This window comes from Podarcis filfolensis (genome assembly GCF_964270895.1).
Source record: "Podarcis filfolensis genome assembly, chromosome: 9".
Taxonomy (NCBI): Eukaryota; Metazoa; Chordata; class Lepidosauria; order Squamata; family Lacertidae; genus Podarcis; species Podarcis filfolensis.
The window spans coordinates 62611708-62629483 of record NC_139610.1 but is presented as its reverse complement, the minus strand read 5'-3'; the positions used below and the strand labels follow the sequence as shown (position 1 = coordinate 62629483).

General features: G+C 42.4%; 1 protein-coding gene across 5 annotated transcripts in view; it reads left to right on the top strand.

Moving 5' to 3' along the window:
• The first annotated feature begins 2252 nt into the window (after positions 1 to 2252).
• Positions 2253 to 17776, top strand: part of NUDT9 (nudix hydrolase 9) — a 37227-nt gene continuing 21703 nt past the window's right edge. Inside the window, exons 1-9 of one of the 5 annotated variants that reach the window (XM_083571645.1) lie at positions 2253 to 2486; positions 4514 to 4694; positions 5167 to 5403; positions 8003 to 8098; positions 9301 to 9387; positions 9950 to 10061; positions 11413 to 11559; positions 12022 to 12106; positions 12943 to 15128. In XM_083571645.1, the coding sequence (XP_083427771.1) occupies positions 4561 to 4694; positions 5167 to 5403; positions 8003 to 8098; positions 9301 to 9387; positions 9950 to 10061; positions 11413 to 11559; positions 12022 to 12106; positions 12943 to 13136 (1092 nt within the window). In that variant the 5' untranslated portion in view covers positions 2253 to 2486; positions 4514 to 4560 and the 3' untranslated portion in view covers positions 13137 to 15128. Of the gene's footprint in view, positions 2487 to 2522; positions 2884 to 4513; positions 4695 to 5166; positions 5404 to 8002; positions 8099 to 9300; positions 9388 to 9949; positions 10062 to 11412; positions 11560 to 12021; positions 12107 to 12942; positions 15129 to 17776 lie in introns of those variants that run through there. The other 4 variants (XR_014538441.1, XM_083571644.1, XM_083571643.1 and 1 more) reach the window with 4 other exon arrangements.

Genomic DNA, 17776 nt, shown 5'->3' with positions numbered 1-17776 from the left:
ATTTTTTTTTAAGTTCGTTATAGATTAATTCCCCAAAGCCCTTCACTTTACTACAGGTCCACCACATATGGTAGAGGTCCCCCTCCACCTCTCTACACTTCCAACATTTTTTATTTTTTGTTCTATACATCCTTGCTAGCTTTACCGGCGTTAGATGCCATCTGTAGATCATTTCCCACAAATTCTCCTTTAAGGCAGTGCAAGCCGTAAATTTCATGTTTATATTCCATAGTTCTTGCCACGTATCAAACGCGATATTATGGCCAAAATCGATAGCCCATTTAACCATGGCTTCCTTTATCTCTTCATCTTTCATATACCAATCCAATAATAAATGGTATGGTTTTGATAGTACTTTATTTTTACCTTCTAGAATATCGATATTGAATTTAGATTTCTTATCCTCAAATCCCTTTTTCCTTTTATCTTCTTTTAGTAAATCATTAACTTGGTGATACTGTAACCACCCTGTAAATAAACTCTCTACCTCCTCATACGGCTTGAGTTTTATACCTTGATCTGTCTTTTTGGTTAGTTCTTCAAAAGTAGCTTTTTTCCCCTTCCATGTTGACTTTTTTGATGGTTAAAACTTCTATTGGTGAAATCCATCAAGGGGTTTTCTTTTCCAATAGGTCTTTGTTTCTTTCCCAAACTTGAAATATAGTCGCTACCTTTTAACCTACCTTACAGGGTTGATGCTCTCTGCAGGCCCAGTGACAGAGAGCTAGGGTTACCCCTCCTGGAGATGCTGTATCCCATCAGGGTTGACGGATCAGGAGGGAGTGGAGAATTAAAAGACAGAACCTGACAGATCAGCTGTCAGAAAGAGGGTTTGGGTAGGTCTTGGCTAAGGGATGAGCTGGGTGGTTAGGATAATTTCCCTCAAGGGTAGGAAAAGATCCTAGAAAGCATCTGGAAATGTTTTACTGGCTTAGCAGAACAAATAGCCAGTTGATTAGAAGCAGGTTTAAAGCGAAAGCCTTAAGTAAAATTCTCAATTCTAGCACGATAGAATCATAGAGTTGGAAGGGATCCTGAGGGTCATCTAGTCCAACCCCTTGAAATGCAGGAATCAGTGCGGGGAACAACCAAGTGTTAAAGCACCCCAACCCCAGTCATGTTACTATGCTCCTATCCCTTCTCCTGCTCCCACCACCACCCTCTCAGGCATGCTTGGTAGAGATGTAGGACAGGGCCTTCTTGGTGGCTGCTCCTAGTTCAGAACTCCCTCTTTAGACTTTCTTGTTCCAACAGGCTTTCGGGAACTAACTGGTTTTAAGAAAAGGGCTGGCGCCATGCTGTTTTTATGGTAATCATGGGCAAGGTTTTTTAATGCATTTTATATAATTCCTGCATCGCAGGGGGTTGGACTAGATGACCCTTGGGGTCCCTTCCAACTCTGCAGTTCTATGATTCTCTGTGATGTTCCACATTGTCTATGAAGTGGTGGGCTGGGTGCTTATGAATGGACTTGTGGATTATTGAGTAAATTTCTCTGGTTATAATGCTATCCCCATCCCCAGCTTCTAAAGTTCCTCTTAAACTGCATGACCTTCTTTGTTACAGAACTGCTGCAGTTTATTTTATCTGATCCTGTTGTAAACCACTTTGATCTATGCCACTGCATCACAAAAATGTAAATATTTAAGTAAATAAATAATAAAAAAAACAAATAAAGAACAATTTCGATAGAAAGAGCAACAAAAACAGCAGCAACAAAAAAATTGTTTTTATGGTAATTATGGGCAAGGTCTTTAATGCATTTTATATAATTCCTGCATTGCAGGAGGTTGGACTAGATGACCCTGCGTACGCTTCCAACAATGCTATGATTCTAACGTTGCTCATTGGTCAGCGCGGACACCTTTGCTGGTAATGTAACTCTACTGCTGCCTATCTCTGTGGTGTCAGTTCTCTGTGAACTGGAACAGGGGTGATATCCCTTTAAGAGGATTTGCCACGTTCGTCACAGGGACCATAGAGGTAGGAAAAGTAGAGCAGCGCAAAACATGAATTTTTGGCAAACCGCTCTCGGGTAGCTTTGTAGAGCGGGAAGGGATCCACAGGGATATCTAGTCCAGCCCCCAGCAATGTAGGGAAACCTCCATGGGTTCCGACCTACACGGTTCTCTATTAATTTATTGCTTATTCACAACCTCTTGCATGGCGTGTCAGTCTAGACTTCTTCTACATCTATGTGTGGAAAGGCGAGAGGGCAGTTGGAAAGGCCTGACTCCTCGCAAGGCCCTGACGCCTCTCCTTCCTCTGAAACCCAATCAGAATACGGGCGACGTGTGACGTAAACCGTTTTTGTGTTTTTGTTTTTCGAGGAAAGGTGACAGGCGACGTCAACACATCGCCACCCGCGCTGCCCTATCGACCATCCAGAGTAGGCGGGGCGAACGAGACGCCGCTAATCCCCCGGCTGCATTTCCCTGAGGGGTGGAGGGAGGCGGGATGAAAGACACAAGGACGTGGCCCATTGGGTAAGGGCGGCGACGGTGATTCTTTTTTTGTCCCCGTCGCAGCCAATCACGGAGCAGAGATTTGACTGACGGGGGGCAAAGGCGGCTTGGGAGGAAAAAAAGGGCTGAAGAGAGGAAGCTTTGCGGGGGGTGAGTGCTGAGGAGAGAGCGAGAGGGGGAGGGGAGGCCGGTCCCCTCCCCCCCTCGCCAGTTCCCGCGCTTTTTTTCTGTATAGATAATGCGAATGTCAAAAATAAATGAAATGCGATCTGTATTTCCGTTCTAGAAATATGTATGCAGAGACGCTTATACACGCGGAAGTAATGTCAAGCGGCTCTTATCTAAACCCACATTGATCTATCCTTCCCTTTCCTCTGAAGCGCAAAGTCCTCGTTTGAATACACGACGACCCTGCGAGGTAGGCTCGCCTGACAGGAGGCAGCCCTGAGTGGGGAATTTCATATTTCCCTAAGATGTATATACAGCGCTTCATAGTAAAACAAAAATCAGAATTGAACACCTCAGAGCAAAAAAGATAAAACAACAAAACATATTTATGCCTCGGCTGGTACTTCAATGGATATTTATTCTGTTTATAGAACTGTTTCTATGCCACCCAATAATAATAATGATCCCTATGTTTTTAACTTTTTTTTTGGTAAGCTGCCTTCAGTCAAGGAAAAAGGTGGGGCGTAAATAAATATATGACGATAGTTACTTCAATGGACATTTGTTTACAGAACTGTTTCTATAACACCTAATAATAATAACAATAATAATAATCCCTATGTTTTTAGCTGTTCTTATTTTTTATTTGTAAGCTGCCTTCAGTCAGGGAAAATATAAAGATATAGCAGTAATGATGATATGGACTCAAATGCACCAGAAGGGAGATTCTGACTAAACATTAGGAATAGCTTTACCTTAGGAAAACTCCATTGAGCTTTTTTAAACAAGAGGTTGGATGACCACCATCATCGACCAGGGATTCTTTGATTATGATTTCAGCATTGCAGGAGGCTCAATTAAATGACCATGGGGTGTTGGGATCCTTCGAACGCTACAATGTTATGAATATCAGGGTGTTTTACAATGCAAAAATATAAGACATCCTTTAAAAAAAAATGCAAATAGTTGTTGACTGGCTAGTCAAAGCAAGCCTGTCTGAATATAGTAAAGCAGCCTTGTTTGTTTATGGGTTTTATCCTGTAATAAAATGTTTCTGAACCGTCAATACATGTGTAGAAGAATATTGCCACCTGCACCCTGCTGGTTATGATGCCAGATGTATAATGTTGCCAGATACAGCTTTAATGCAGGCGCAGAAAAAGCTAAACTTGCTAGAATGTCCTCTCCTCTTCAACAGTTAAAAGCACAAGTTTTCTTGCCCTGGTACCCAGTATGAAAATGTCACAATATAATTCAATGCCTATAGCTATAAAGTACTCCTACTAATATAATTGCAAGTGTTCTGCCTAGTTGTAAACACAATTTAACAGTTATATTAAAACTGCAATACACTTTTTGGGGTGGGGGGAGGGGGGATGAAAGTCCAACCCTGTGATATGTCAATGAAAAATGTTGACTAATGTTAAGGATTTAAATCAGTGCTTTCTAATCCGAATGGTTTCTTTAATTGCCACAAAAACCAAGATGCAGTCTCCCATTGAACTCAGTGGGACTAACTCCTGTGAAAATAAAAATAGGATCGCACTGCAGTGCAGTTTTATTTCATCTCATACGTTGGTGTATTTTGCAAAATGGCTTGTCCTAGATAAAGAATGCAACAACCGATACTTGTGGAGATTAAAATGCAAAAATGTGTTTTATCTTCGGCCACACAAGCTGAATCTTGGGGGCGAGTTTACATAAAATAAAGGTAGCAAGTCTTATGTACCGTAATTTTTGCAACAATACCTGCCTTCCGCCCCATAATTTGTATAAAGTATAAATTGTGAAGTGAATTGTCAGTTTGTCTTGCGGGGAATCGAGAAGGATCAACACATACTATGCTAAGATGTTTTCTATTTGGTTTCCTGACTTTCCAGGTTGCTCCACAACTGGTGGGCATTTCTCTTTGAGCTTACTGCATGGGATGGCAAGGGGTTTCCTGGCCCGGACGGTTACCGTGGTTTCTCTCACTGTGACTTTAACTGCTGTTGCTGCTAAGTCTTCTTCCTGCACTTACTTCTACCCACTATTTCAAGCAGCCAGGAATCTAGCCTACAGGTATTTGTCCCAAGGTCTAATATTACACTCCTGCTTTCTACATAGATCAGATATTTTATTTTTACAATGTGATGAAACTACAGTTTGGTTGATAGGTCAACAGCTTGTGTAAGGAAATTTCCACCTTCATAGAATTATAGAATTGCAGAGTTGAAAGGGACCGCAAGGTCATCTAGTCCAACCCCCTTGCAATGCAGGAATCTTTTGCCCAATTTGGGCCTTGAGCCTATGACCCTGAGATTAAGAATCTCATTTTCAACAGACTGGGCCATCCTCCTGGATGGCCCACATTTTTAACAGTTGGTTATTTAGCACTTAAATCACACAAGATGTGGAGTTTTCCTGGATGGCTGTGATATTGATGGTGTTTGTATGCAATTTACTATGTATGAAATGTCCCAATCCTGCAACGCACAGCATTACATCAAGTTTATTTTCCCCTTTGTGTGCAACTCCTTCTATTTTTCTACAGCCCATCTTCAGAAAGTTGGTTTCACAGCAAGGCTGCTAAGATGTCGAATTGTAAAGATGCAAGAGAAAATTTGCATAACAAAGCAAGGACCTCCCCATATCCAGGATCAAACATTGAGCGCAGCAGAGTTCCCAACGATAAGGTGGATTGGTCAACTGAATGGGAGGATTACAGCCCTGTGGAATATACAGCACAATCTGTTTTGGCAGGACCTAAATGGGCAGATCCAGAAATTGGGTGAGCATTGTTGGTTGACTAATGGGGTGCCGTAAAAGGGGAGGGCTTGTTTTTGAGAATGACTTCGCTTTTGCTTGACTAAAAGTAAATGGTGGGCATAATATTATGAATGTGACCATATATTGCCTTCGTTCTTAGTTATAAGAGACAAACTGTTGGAAGAGGAGTTGTGTTCAGTTATTAAGTTCTCCAGGGAGGCTGCTGAATAATAATAATAATAATAATAATAATAATAATAATAATAATAATAATAATGATAATAGTAATAATTTTTTTATTTATACCCCGCCCTCCCTAGCCAAGGGCGGGCTCAGGGCAGCTAACAAGCAACAATACAGTTCCAGTTCAGGTTATTTATACCCCAAGACTTAAATGGGACTTAAATTTTGGACTAAGGGAGCCACAAATGCTGCAGTTAGAATATGCAGTGCTTAAGCTCACCGTTGTGGAAATAGCTTGCTGTACAGATTTTGGCACTTATAGGGTAAATTTTGGAATCTCGTTGACACGTAAAAATCCAGCTCTGTTCATTGCACTTCTAACTGTAGTTATATCAAGGGCAGCAAATATTTTATGTGAGGTCTGCTAATGCATACATGCTTTCTGACAGTGGCAGGGAGTCGTCTTCTTCCTTCTTTGGCGATCACTCGTAGCCGAGTAAGATTGTCTTCCATGAACACGGTCTTAACAGTGAGTCCGTAAGTGAATGTGGAGGCCTATTCTGGATCCACACCTCCTTCCACAGTGGGGACATAGGTTTCCGGGTGGGAAGTGATCATGGTGAGAGTTTGCCAAACGTGCCTTCCTCTTAGGACGTTTCTCCCTTTCGTCCTGAGTTCCAGCGTCTTCAAAGTCCATGACACCTTTGGTGAGAGTGGCAGGGAATAATGAAGGCTCAAGGGGGATGCCCTCCCTTCTGCTTGGTGAGTTGGCACTGCCACTTAATCCTTCCAGCTGTTGACTAGCAGCTAAACTTAAATATAGCAGCAGCTTTGGATAAGGTGCTTTCTTTATCTTATTTCGTCCGGTAATAGCAAACATATTACTAGGCATGAATACAATTCCAGAGGAATTGTGCTGAGATCCTACAAATTAACCAAAGTGTTTAATTTTGATATGGGGTGGTGGGATTGGAGAAGCTACCACCAGTAGCCAAGTTAAGCACTTGACAAATTTGTAGGACTTGTTCACAATCAACAAATGCAAAAGTAAAGGATGCATTCTTTAATTTTATCATGCATTTGATATTGTACATATTTATTGTGCCATGCCCTTTTTCAGAGGTTCTGGAAGGTAGAAAACACATTTTTTAAGTAAGTTCATAAAAACCATTGCATGCTTGTGGGAGAATTTAAACAGTTGCCGTGAGTCCACATCCAGCACCATCTGCTATACCACACTGGTAGCTTTAAACTACCACCTTTTATTTATTTTGTTTCATAAAATGTATAGACCACTTAGTTGTAAAAAACAACAACCCTCAAAGCAGTTTAAAAACCTTAAGGAAATTTACTAGCTTAATTCCAGACCACCAAGTGACAAATGGAAGCATGAGGGTCTTACTTTACTAGAAGTAAAGTTATAAATCTAGTCCTCTCTTGGTTTACATAATGAAGGTGTTTATCATGCATTGTCCTGCATGTACTGAAGGCTTATTTGCAGGCCAGGGTGACAACTGAGCCTAGCAACGTAACTTGGCTGTGTCACAGGGAAGAACTTTGCCATTTTCATATAGCATAGCTACCTAGTGTCTCCAGATTTTAGTAGCATCAGTGCTAAAAATAAGCATGATTTGAAAAAAGCCAAATATTAGCATTGTTTGTTTAGTGCAAAATTGATGTCATTATGACTTACTCTTTTGAACCATTAAATAAGCAGAAGTTTTACCGCTCGCTCTCTGACTGTGTGAGAAAATCAAGAGACAGCGATCAAGCAGCTGCCAAATGGTTGCCAAACAAGCACTGGCCTTGGGCTACAAACTTCTTTATGTAAGGGCTAAAGAAGGAGACAGCCTTTGTATAAAAAAGATAGGTCAGATGTGCACACGCTTGAAAGCAGAATGCTTCTCCCACCTACACGAATCTCTAGGCTGTCCATGCTAAGCTTTAAATGCAGCCTTTTAACTAAGTTGTCTGTCAAGCAATAAAAAATGAAAGTCAGCCCTGCATCATTGCAACAGGTAGGTCCTGGCTAGACAAAGATGGCATGTGCCCTGCAGCCATCCCAAAAAGAGCACCCCAACACAAGTCCAATTCCCTACATACCTGCACACCACAAACTTTTTCTAACAGTTGGCACACAAACTCATGCCAAGCACATGGATATCACAGAGAAGCACAAATGAAATGAGCAAGCCAAAGAGCACACACAGTAATGTGAAAACAGACTGAAGAATCTGATAGACAGTTTGAGGATAGGGCAAAAGGATTACAGTAAAGGACATCTTACCAGATAGGATTGGGCTGCCAAGTTGGGATCCTGAATACAGCTAACGTTGGAAATAAGTTCCATAGAAACTGGGATGTTGGTAATGCTGGTAATGCACACTGAAGGGTTTTTAAATTGTTTATTTCAGTTTTGTTATTATTTTCTTGAAAAGGGTGAAAAACTTTTCTCCAAAGTTCAACGAGAAGGATGGGCAAGTGGAGAGGAGGAGCCAGAATGGTTTCTATCACGTGGAAAATGGGAGGCCCAGGTATTTGACATTCTGTGTTAGTGCTTGTGCATGCATCAAAAGTCTGTGAGTGAAGGTCTTGATCTGATCACGTACCTTAGTGGAAATAACCTGAGAGGTCAGCACTGATTCACTGGTTCAGAATCCTGGTTGCCTGTCTGCTAAAATGTGTGTCCAATACATATTTGCAAGTTTCCAAGCTAAAACTCTTCTGAAGCTATTTTCTGAAGCCTTGATTGACGTTAGGACCATGGGTTTAAAAGACAATTAAAAGAGCATAACTTCAACCAGTATTGCTATTATGTGAAAGGCAAAGTAATGGTTGTTATGTGGCCCAAGTGTAAAGAATGAAGCAGGAAGAAAAGGTTTATCTCATGCTGTTTCATAGCTCCATGAGCTGTTCTTGATAATGTTTTTCTTAACTGTGTATTTAATGTAAACTCCTTGATAGTGCATTAGGCATGTAAACCAGATTATACATTCTTATTCCTCAGAATATTATATTCAGGACTTTAGCATTTAAAAAGAAAACACTGAAACTATTACATGCTTTTAAAATGCATTCTAAAAAAATGAGAATATAAGAAAAACATCTCTAACAAAATCTTGAATACCCTGTAAGCCATTTGTTCCCAATCATCCGCCCCCCCGCCTATTGTAGCAATTGTAATGCAGTGTGCTAGATGCTGTATTTAATTGCTTTTATTTCTTACATAGTATTTTATAATAATACTATTTTTATCCCTTACATTGTAATACAACAAAAAATAAGATGAATGATTAAAATGCAATTAAAAATCAATATGAATACTTAATGTAGACATGCCGCGGACCACTTGAATGAAGCTCACAGACCACTGGTGGTCTACAGACCACAGTTTGGGAACCCCTGCTATAACGCTGTCATAACACTGTTTCGTTAAATATTTTTTTAAAATACATATGCTTCGAAGACCTATTTTGGGTGCACCAAAGAGGCTAGACATGCCCAGTAGGGTTTTGGTCTTTGAACAGCAGATCCATCCCGCTCCCAATTCTGTATCACAGACTGCATTTGAAAGGCTTCCATGTTTCAAAAGTAGTGTGCTAAGTGGCATTTGGTTAAGAGGGGGCGTTGCTGTTCAAGAAAGATGAGCTGCAATCTTCTTTGGCTATGTGGAACTTCAGTTGTGTGGGTCTTTGGATCGTATCCAGGCATTCGTTTGTGCTCTGTTATTTTTCAGGAATCCTGTAGGCAGGACAGGATTAGTGGGCCGAGGTCTCTTGGGGCGTTGGGGACCAAATCATGCTGCAGATCCTCTTGTAACTAAGTAAGTAATATCATTCCAGATGATGTCAAATGGGAATATTTTACGTTCAAGTCAGTATGGGAAATATTAAAAGTGCTGATCATGATATGCTTCTAATTCTACGTTAAGATGACTTAAAAACTATATGGAAGCAATTGCTATGTTGCCTGAGCCCCCACAATGCATCCTTGCTGAGCAGACCCAAGGTTTTCACATTCATTTCAATTCCAATGCTCTGGGTGGGTTCAGACAGAATACCAAACTGTGGAACTGTATGAATGAGCCCAAAGCTCACACACTCTCCTCTTCATTTCTTCTGTTTACCTCCCTCACTTCCAGTTCAGCAGCAAGCCTTACATTTGCAACTGCAACAAAATCCGGCGAAACATGGTTCAGAAGTAGCAGCAAATCATGTCTTGCAGCTAAATTGCAAGCCAGAGAATCTGAGCATGTGGTATGAGTGGGAAGCATGCAGGCATTGGGCTCATAGCTATGGTTTGATGTTACATCTGAAGTGGCGTTTTCCTGCATGTCTTGAGCTGAACCACAGATTAATCTCTTTTCCCCCTGTGACTCTTTGCAGGTGGAAGAGAGACGGCAGTGGCAATAAAGTAGCTCACCCAGCGTCTGGCAAAAGTATCTTGCAGTTCATTGCAATCAAAAGGAAGGACTGCGGGGAATGGGCCATTCCAGGGGTGAGAAGAGAGAATTGACAGAATCGGTTTTCAAAAATGTGCTGGTCTCCAAAAGACTCAGTGTGTGTGTCACAGCTCCCTTTCTTGCTGAGCATTTGAAGGATTATTAAAATCTTCACCAGGAGAGGGGAAACGTTTTCATTCTGAGGGCCACATTTCCTTCTGAGGGCCGCACACTAGCTCCTGTACGTACAGTGGTACCTTGGGTTAGAGATGCTTCAGGTTACAGACGTTTTAGGTTACAGACGCTTCAGGTTACAGACTCCGCTAACCCAGAAATAGTACCTCGGGTTAAGAACTTTGCTTCAAGATGAGAACAGAAATCGCGCGGTAGCGGCACGGCGGCAGCGGGAAGCCCCATTAGCTAAAGTGGTACCTCAGGTTAAGAACAGTTTCAGGTTAAGAACTGACCTCTGGAACGAATTAAGTTCTTAACCCGAGGTACCACTGTACCCCTCTGTATTGATTCCTGCATTGCAAGGGGTTGGACTAGATGACTCTTGAGTTCCTTCTAACTCTATGATTCTATGATTCCTTCATCCAGATGAGCAAGAGGTACTGTCACAGTTCAAGGGCACATTCCAGCCAGGCAAAAACATGGGTTAAAGCAGAGCCAGTGAGGGCTGTGGCTTGCAGAGAGTGGTGGCAGTGTGGGGAAAGTTCTGAGTGCCAGATAGAGAGGTCTGAACAGCTGCATTACCCCCACCCCCCGCCTGAGGTTCCTCACCCCTGAGCTACACCCAGAAAGGCCGTGAGTAAGGGCATAACTGGGACGCGAGTGGCGCTGTGGGTTAAACCACAGAGCCTAGGACTTGCCGATCAGAAGGTTAGCAGTTTGAATCCCCGTGACGGGGTGAGCTTCCATTGCTCGGTCCCTGCTCCTGCCAACCTAGCAGTTCGAAAGCACGTCAAAGTGCAAGTAGATAAATAGGTACCGCTCTGGCGGGAAGGTAAACGGCGTTTCTGTGCGCTGCTCTGGTTCGCCAGAAGTGGCTTAGTCATGCTGGCCACGTGACCTGGAAGCTGTACGCCGGCTCCCTCGGCCAAGAAAGCGAGATGAGTGCCGCAACCCCAGAGTCAGTCACTACTGGACCTAATGGTCAGGGGTCCCTTTACCTTTACCTTAAGGGCGTAACTGACATGTCAAGAGATCTGTCATCAGATATCTCCATTGTTTTTCATTTTTTAAACTATCATCTGCCGCTATCATATTTCATACCATTCCTGCCTCACCCCTTGATGTGGTTTTTATAATGATAATCACCCTCCCCTACAAAGGTGGGATTAGCCTCAAAGGGAAAGCATCCAGGCTCTGAAGGAAGTTGTAACAAGTGACAACCTTTTATTTTAGGGCATGGTAGACCCAGGGGAAAAATTGTCGGCTGCACTAAAGAGAGAATTTAGTGAGGAGGCCTTGAACTCCTTACAGAAAACTGAGGCTGAGAAGGAAGAAATGGAGAAACAACTGAACAGGCTGTTCAGTCAAGATTACTTTGTGGTGAGTGCCCTCTCTGCTCCTGTTATAATTTTGCAAGCCTATTAAATATTACATGCGAAGGTCGATGGAACTCTTTTCAATTACATTTCAAAGAGTAGCAGCTTCTTATTAAGCAGATTTTGGTAGCAGGAAGTATAACAACCTTTAATGGACTGATTAAAATAATCTGTACAACATTCTCTCCACCCCGTTTTTAGTACATTTTAAAGAAAAGTGCTTTTAAAAACGGCCAGTGGCAAGCATACATTAAATGGCATTTCCCTTGTTCCAAGACGATACCTGGTGTGAGTTAAACATGCATCATTCAAAATTTTTTTCTTTAAATTTCCCATCTCCAATGCACATTTTTGCAGATTTATTTAGTTGACAAACTCACGTGATTAGCTGCCTAAGACTTCTTTAATTGGGCAAGAGCCCAAATGGTAAACAGGACAGTTGTCAGCCTATATCTTGGCTTTCCAGGTATACAAAGGGTATGTGGATGATCCTCGTAACACAGATAATGCTTGGATGGAGACAGAAGCCGTAAACTACCATGATGAAACTGGTGAGTAAGGGGTGCTGCCTTTCTTGTTTTGTGGTCACACCCATTGTCATGTTGTTGGAACAAGGGTGGGGAACCAGGGGCCTTCAGCCGTTCTGCACTACAATTCTCAGCATGTGCCAGCATGGCCAGTGGATAGGGATGATGGGAATTGTAGTCCAACAACTGGAGGACCACAAGTTCCTCATCTCTGTTAGAAGACGGGAAGGATGATCATTATTTTTCCAGTTGCTAACCATTTTTTCTGCCCATTCTTGACTATAGGAAATTGGAGGACAGAAAGAGAAATTTAAGTAATACTTGAATACCTACTTGTTGGCACACTTACTTGTGCATTGTTATGCTAGATTTTTATTTTTTTTAAGTTCAACACTAAAAACCAAAAAAAGTTTCCTGATGACTCAGGAGTGTTGCTTACATGGGTACCATTGCACAAAAAATGTCATTTTGTTGTCATTTGTTGGTTTAAGTTTCAAGCAGCCCCCTATGTTTCTGCTTACCAAACCAGTCCATTGGTTCATCTAGCTCAGTACTGCAGTGGCTGTTCAGATAGGGAACTGAAGATGTTAGTGATGGAACCTGGGACCTCCTGCATGCAAAATATGCATTCTGCCACTGAGCTATCACCCTTCCTTTGTGTTCAAGCCTGATTCCTTGGGACATGGAGGGCTGTCAAATCTACCGAAGGTATGAGAACTTCTGTCACAAGAGTGTTTGGTGAAAAGAACTGTTATGTGCTTTGCCATGGAAGCTGTCATGGGGTAGAAGTCCTGGTGGAGGATTTAATGGGTTGTGCTGTAGGTTAAAACTAAATGCCAGAATCTCTCTTTGCATAACAGGTGAAGCAATGGAGAACTTACACTTGGAAGCAGGAGACGATGCTGGGAAAGTGAAATGGGTTGACATTGGAGAAAAGCTGAAACTCTATGCCAGTCATGCTGACTTTGTCAAGCTCGTAGCAGAGAAAAGAGGAGCACACTGGAGGGAAGATCATAACCTGGTTTGCCATGATGGGGCTGAGATCAAGGCCTAAACTAAAGCCTAAACATGGCTGATAGAAGTTTAGGGATGGAATGAGGTGATAATACTGCTTTGAAGAATGAGATTGCTGATGTATGGATGGAGAACCTGCAGCCCGTCAGATTTGTTGGACTCCAGTTCCCATCTGCCCCATCCACCATGTGCCAATGGGCAGGGCTGATGGGAGTTGTAATCCAACAGCATCTAGAGTTCCACAGCTTCCTCATCCTTGTCTTAAAGCCACAAAGGATGGGCAGCCAAATTTACGTGAAGCCAAATCCCCATTAAATTTTCCAGTAAAATAAAATCAGTGTGACTTCTAAATGTCTAGCTTTGGCTGCATGGTGCCCTCTCTTTCTATCAAGAAATATTGCTAAGGTATTCGAGAACATATTCTGCATCTATTATACGTAAATAAAAACATGTATAAGGGTGTGGTTTTTGTTGATCAACAGGAGTGTTGAGAGGTATTTTACAATTATAAAAATTAACAGCTGCAATCAGTTTTACTTCCTGACATTGATCTAATGTTATGGAAATAACCCTTTAGTGTCTGCACTTAATATTTATTGCCATAATCAGGAAGCAATTTAGGTTGCGTTCCTATGCACTTAATCTGGAAATAAACCCCATTGAACCCAGAGGGACTTGCTTCTGAGTAAACCATGCACAGTTGCATTGTGTATCTTTAAATCATAATCTGAATTATCTCTTGTACATCATACAAAATAAGCCACCATACTATTGTTGTTTTTACCACACAGATCCTAGTCTTTGTAGAGAAGGGAAAAGAGATCTTTGGTATAATCACAAAGAAAATGTAATATAGGATTTGACCCAGGAGCCTATGATTGAGGAAACAGAGGGCAACACAAACATGTTTTAAAATATTTACTTGGATGAATGAAACACACCTCTAGGCTTAGCTCATATTGGAATGAAACACTCCAGTAAGCTTATCTTATATTGCCATTTCCATTTTTTTAAAAAAGTGGGATCCAAAGAGCTCTTTTAATTATTCTCGTTTCCTGTACTGGCTGAGCTTTCACAGTTTTGGCCACTGGAGAATATTCTGATATACTGGTTGTTTTAGTGTTTGAAGAGAAGCTCTCTGGACTCCAGTCACAGAATATTCTTGTTTGAAACCACCAGCAGTATAGAAACCTGCTTTCAAGCACTTAATATTTCCACCACCAATGTGATTGTAAACTACCTTGGACAACTCTAAAGAATAGCTTTGCTTCCGAGCCACTGTTGGAGTGTCTTCATGCCATGGCCTGCCTAAAGGTCATTATACTTTGGAACCATCTCCGTAATGACAAAGTCTTATCAACAAATCAATAACGCAGCTTCTCATTGGTTATATTGTAGTGCTTAGTTTTTTCTTATGAACCTTTGGCTAAAGTTTGGGATGGCTGTTCATTATGTACCCTTCTATTTGTTATGTCAAGCTGCCAATATTTTCTGAAACACATAACGAAGCGATTTTATTCTTTGACTTCTGAATAAATTGTACAGCAGCCACAGTTTCTGGCATGCCTTGACTTCTGTGTATGTTATCTGCTTTTGCTTTGCTCCGACAGGCCCCCAAACACCATTGCCCAGCAATCGTTCTTCCATCCTGGGGTCCTGACTCTGGACAAATGGGAGGGCAAAATGCTGGAATACAATATTACTCAAGCCAACAGCACAACTTGTTACCTTCATCTGCCCCAGCTGCAACAAAACATGTATTTACCACATTGGTCTCTACAGCTACTGTAGGTGCTGAAACCGTCCAACAGCTTGACCTCATCCCCAAAGGCACTACTCTGTTGGCTCCCGAGACAGACTGATGCCAACAAAAGCCTGCCATTGTAAGGAGAATGTGTGCTCATCATCCTGGGAGCTGGTATTTAATCTTTTTGAATGTGAGATGGCCTCCATTTATTCCAGAAGAAAAATTAACACAGTATCAAATGTTTGGGAAATGCTGATATAATAAAACCATCTGGCTCGCACTTTATGCTAAGGTTTATTGAACAATTTTTTGTATTAAGTGTTATGTATAAATCATGCACAGCAGCTTAACAATGGTTTGTTTACAATATGAAGCCCTTAGCTTATGAACCTTGATTTGTTTTAACCATGGCTTGGCACTATGTAAGAATGCAACACTATTCCTTAACCATAGGGGTTTTGGGGGTTGTTGTTTCTTGGCCTCAGACATTCATCAAGCTGCCAAGTCCTGAGCAGCTAGAAAACAATCCATGGTTTCTGTTACGAAAAAGGAGCAATGCTGCTGAGTGCTCCAGATGGCTGGAAAGCCAAACAGGATGTTGATGTTTTGGGACTGTACCGTGGGAAGAAGGGACAGTCTATTATGTGCACTGAGCACCGGATGTTAGCTCAGAGTGTCACATGACCCTGTACTGGATGTACATGGGTGGAGTTATTCTCTCTCTGCAGCTGGGTATCAGAGAGTGCAGACATGTTGTTCTCTGCACTGAGGAAAGACAGAAATAAAGGCATGTAAATACATTTCTGTCTGTCTCTTTCCCCTCCCTGGGGATGGCAGGGAGTGAGGGAGGAGGAGTGGCTGTGTTCTTCTTTCACGTTGGGAAGAATCGCCGATTGGAGACCTCCCTTGATCCTGCCGGGAGTCGCAGACAGGAGGTCACAAGGATTCAAGCCGGGCACCTGGAGAGTGCCAAATGCCTCTGAATGACAAGGCTTGATATCAATATCTGGTAGCAGACGCTGCTGGTTATCTGATCCATTGGAATCAGCATGAGAGGTGAGAGGTTGATGGATCGTGTGCCATCCTCTGCACCAAGGAAAGAAGATAACGTCTGCATTGCAGCCAGAAGCTGAACAGACGGAAGGACACCAAGAGGGGGTGTTTTCCAAGCAACGGAGCCCTAAAAAGGTATGCTGAATATAGGGCTAAAAGTGTGAATGCAGATTGATTTATTCTCTGGTTCACGAGAGAGCTGCGTTTGGCAAAACAAGCTCTGAAAGAAAGGCTTGCATACCAGAAATTCCTGTGGTGAGATAAGGATTCCCGTCTCGGGGAAGGTTGCTAAGCAACGACAGTCAGTAAGTGGAAAACTACTGACACCTGGGGCTGGCTCAGTCAGAGCCGGGAAAGCGAAAGTTGTTTTGACTTTGAGACAGCTTTGAGAATTGCCTGCCTGAGAGAGAGGCAGAAAGACAGCTCAAAAGGAGCTTTTGGGATTTTAACTAGCTCGAGTGAGAGAGCTGAGACTTGGATTCAAAATGGATGCCAAGGACAGGGGGAGGGAAGAATGGAGTTCTAATTCCCCCACTGATGTTGCTACTGGAGAGGATGCTGTAGCTTTGAACGCTGTCCGAGTTTACAGTTGTGGACAGGCTGGGCATTGTCAGCGGAGCTGCAAAAAGCCACGCCAGCCGAAAGGAGCGAAGGGCCGCTCAGCAAAGCCTGAGGCAGCAGGCAAAGGTCATACCAAGCCTATGGTGGAACCTGCAAGGGCTTTGATGGCGAAAGGAACCACGCCAGATGTTGGGAACGCGTTTATTATCGACACTGCAGCGACGGTTCATATGTCCCCACACAGAGGACTCTTTTCATCGTTTAAGAAGCAAAGCTTCGCTGTGACACAGGCCAACGGTCAGGAGCTGGAAGCGGCCGGCGTGGGGACTGTCTATCTTAAGAGTCTGAACTTGACAATAAACAATGTTTACTTGGTTCCTGAACTGAAGTTCAATCTGCTGAGTGTTTCGCAGATTGCAAAGAAAGGACTGAGATTGTCCTACGATGCTGAGAGCTGCAAGATCTTCAAAGATGGAGAGTTATATCTTTCTGCCAGACAGAAAGGTGGACTGTATTTGTTGACTTTTGACCAAAGTGATTACATGGAATGTAATTCTGAGTCTAACATGATTTCTCTTGCAGGTGTGACCAAAACGAGCACCAAGAAGGTGGCCAGGGTCGACAGAGCATTTCAGCGGGTGTATGCTGATGTGATTGGTCCTCTAGAACCATCTAGAGGCAATGCAAGATATTATCTTGTGTGTGTGGATCATTTCTCTAACTTTGTCTGGGTTTATGTGTTAAAAAGGCCACAGGAAGCCTTAGAAAGGTTTCAGGAGTTTTGTGACAAAGTTAAAGATATGCATGATGCTAACATTGATTGTCTTTTGACAGATGAGAAGCAGATTTTTCTTTTACAGGATTTCCAGAGGTTCCTGCAGAAGAAGGGGATCAGACACAAGATTGCTGTTTCAGCGGAAGCGTGGAACAGGGGTGTTTGTGTAAAAGTGAACAAAGAATTGCAAAAGGGAATGAATGCGCAATTGCTTAGTTCACATCTGCCACATGAGTTCTGGGCGGAGTCACTCATGTCGTTTTGTCATGCGTGGGTGAGAAAGGTTTCAAGAGAGTTGGGAAGTTCTCCTTTTGAGAAACTGTTCCAGAGAAAACCTTCTGTTGCCCATTTCAAGGTTTTTGGGTCTCATGTGAGGACAGAAGCTCCAGGTGGAGTAAAGAATGCCAGAGGCATTTTTGTGGGATATGAAAAGGGTCTCTACAGAGTAATTTTGTCTGAATCTGGTCAGGTGATTCTCACAAAATTTCTAGAGAGTGCTCCTGAACAGGAGAGAGTGATAGTACACACATTTCCCACAGAGGAC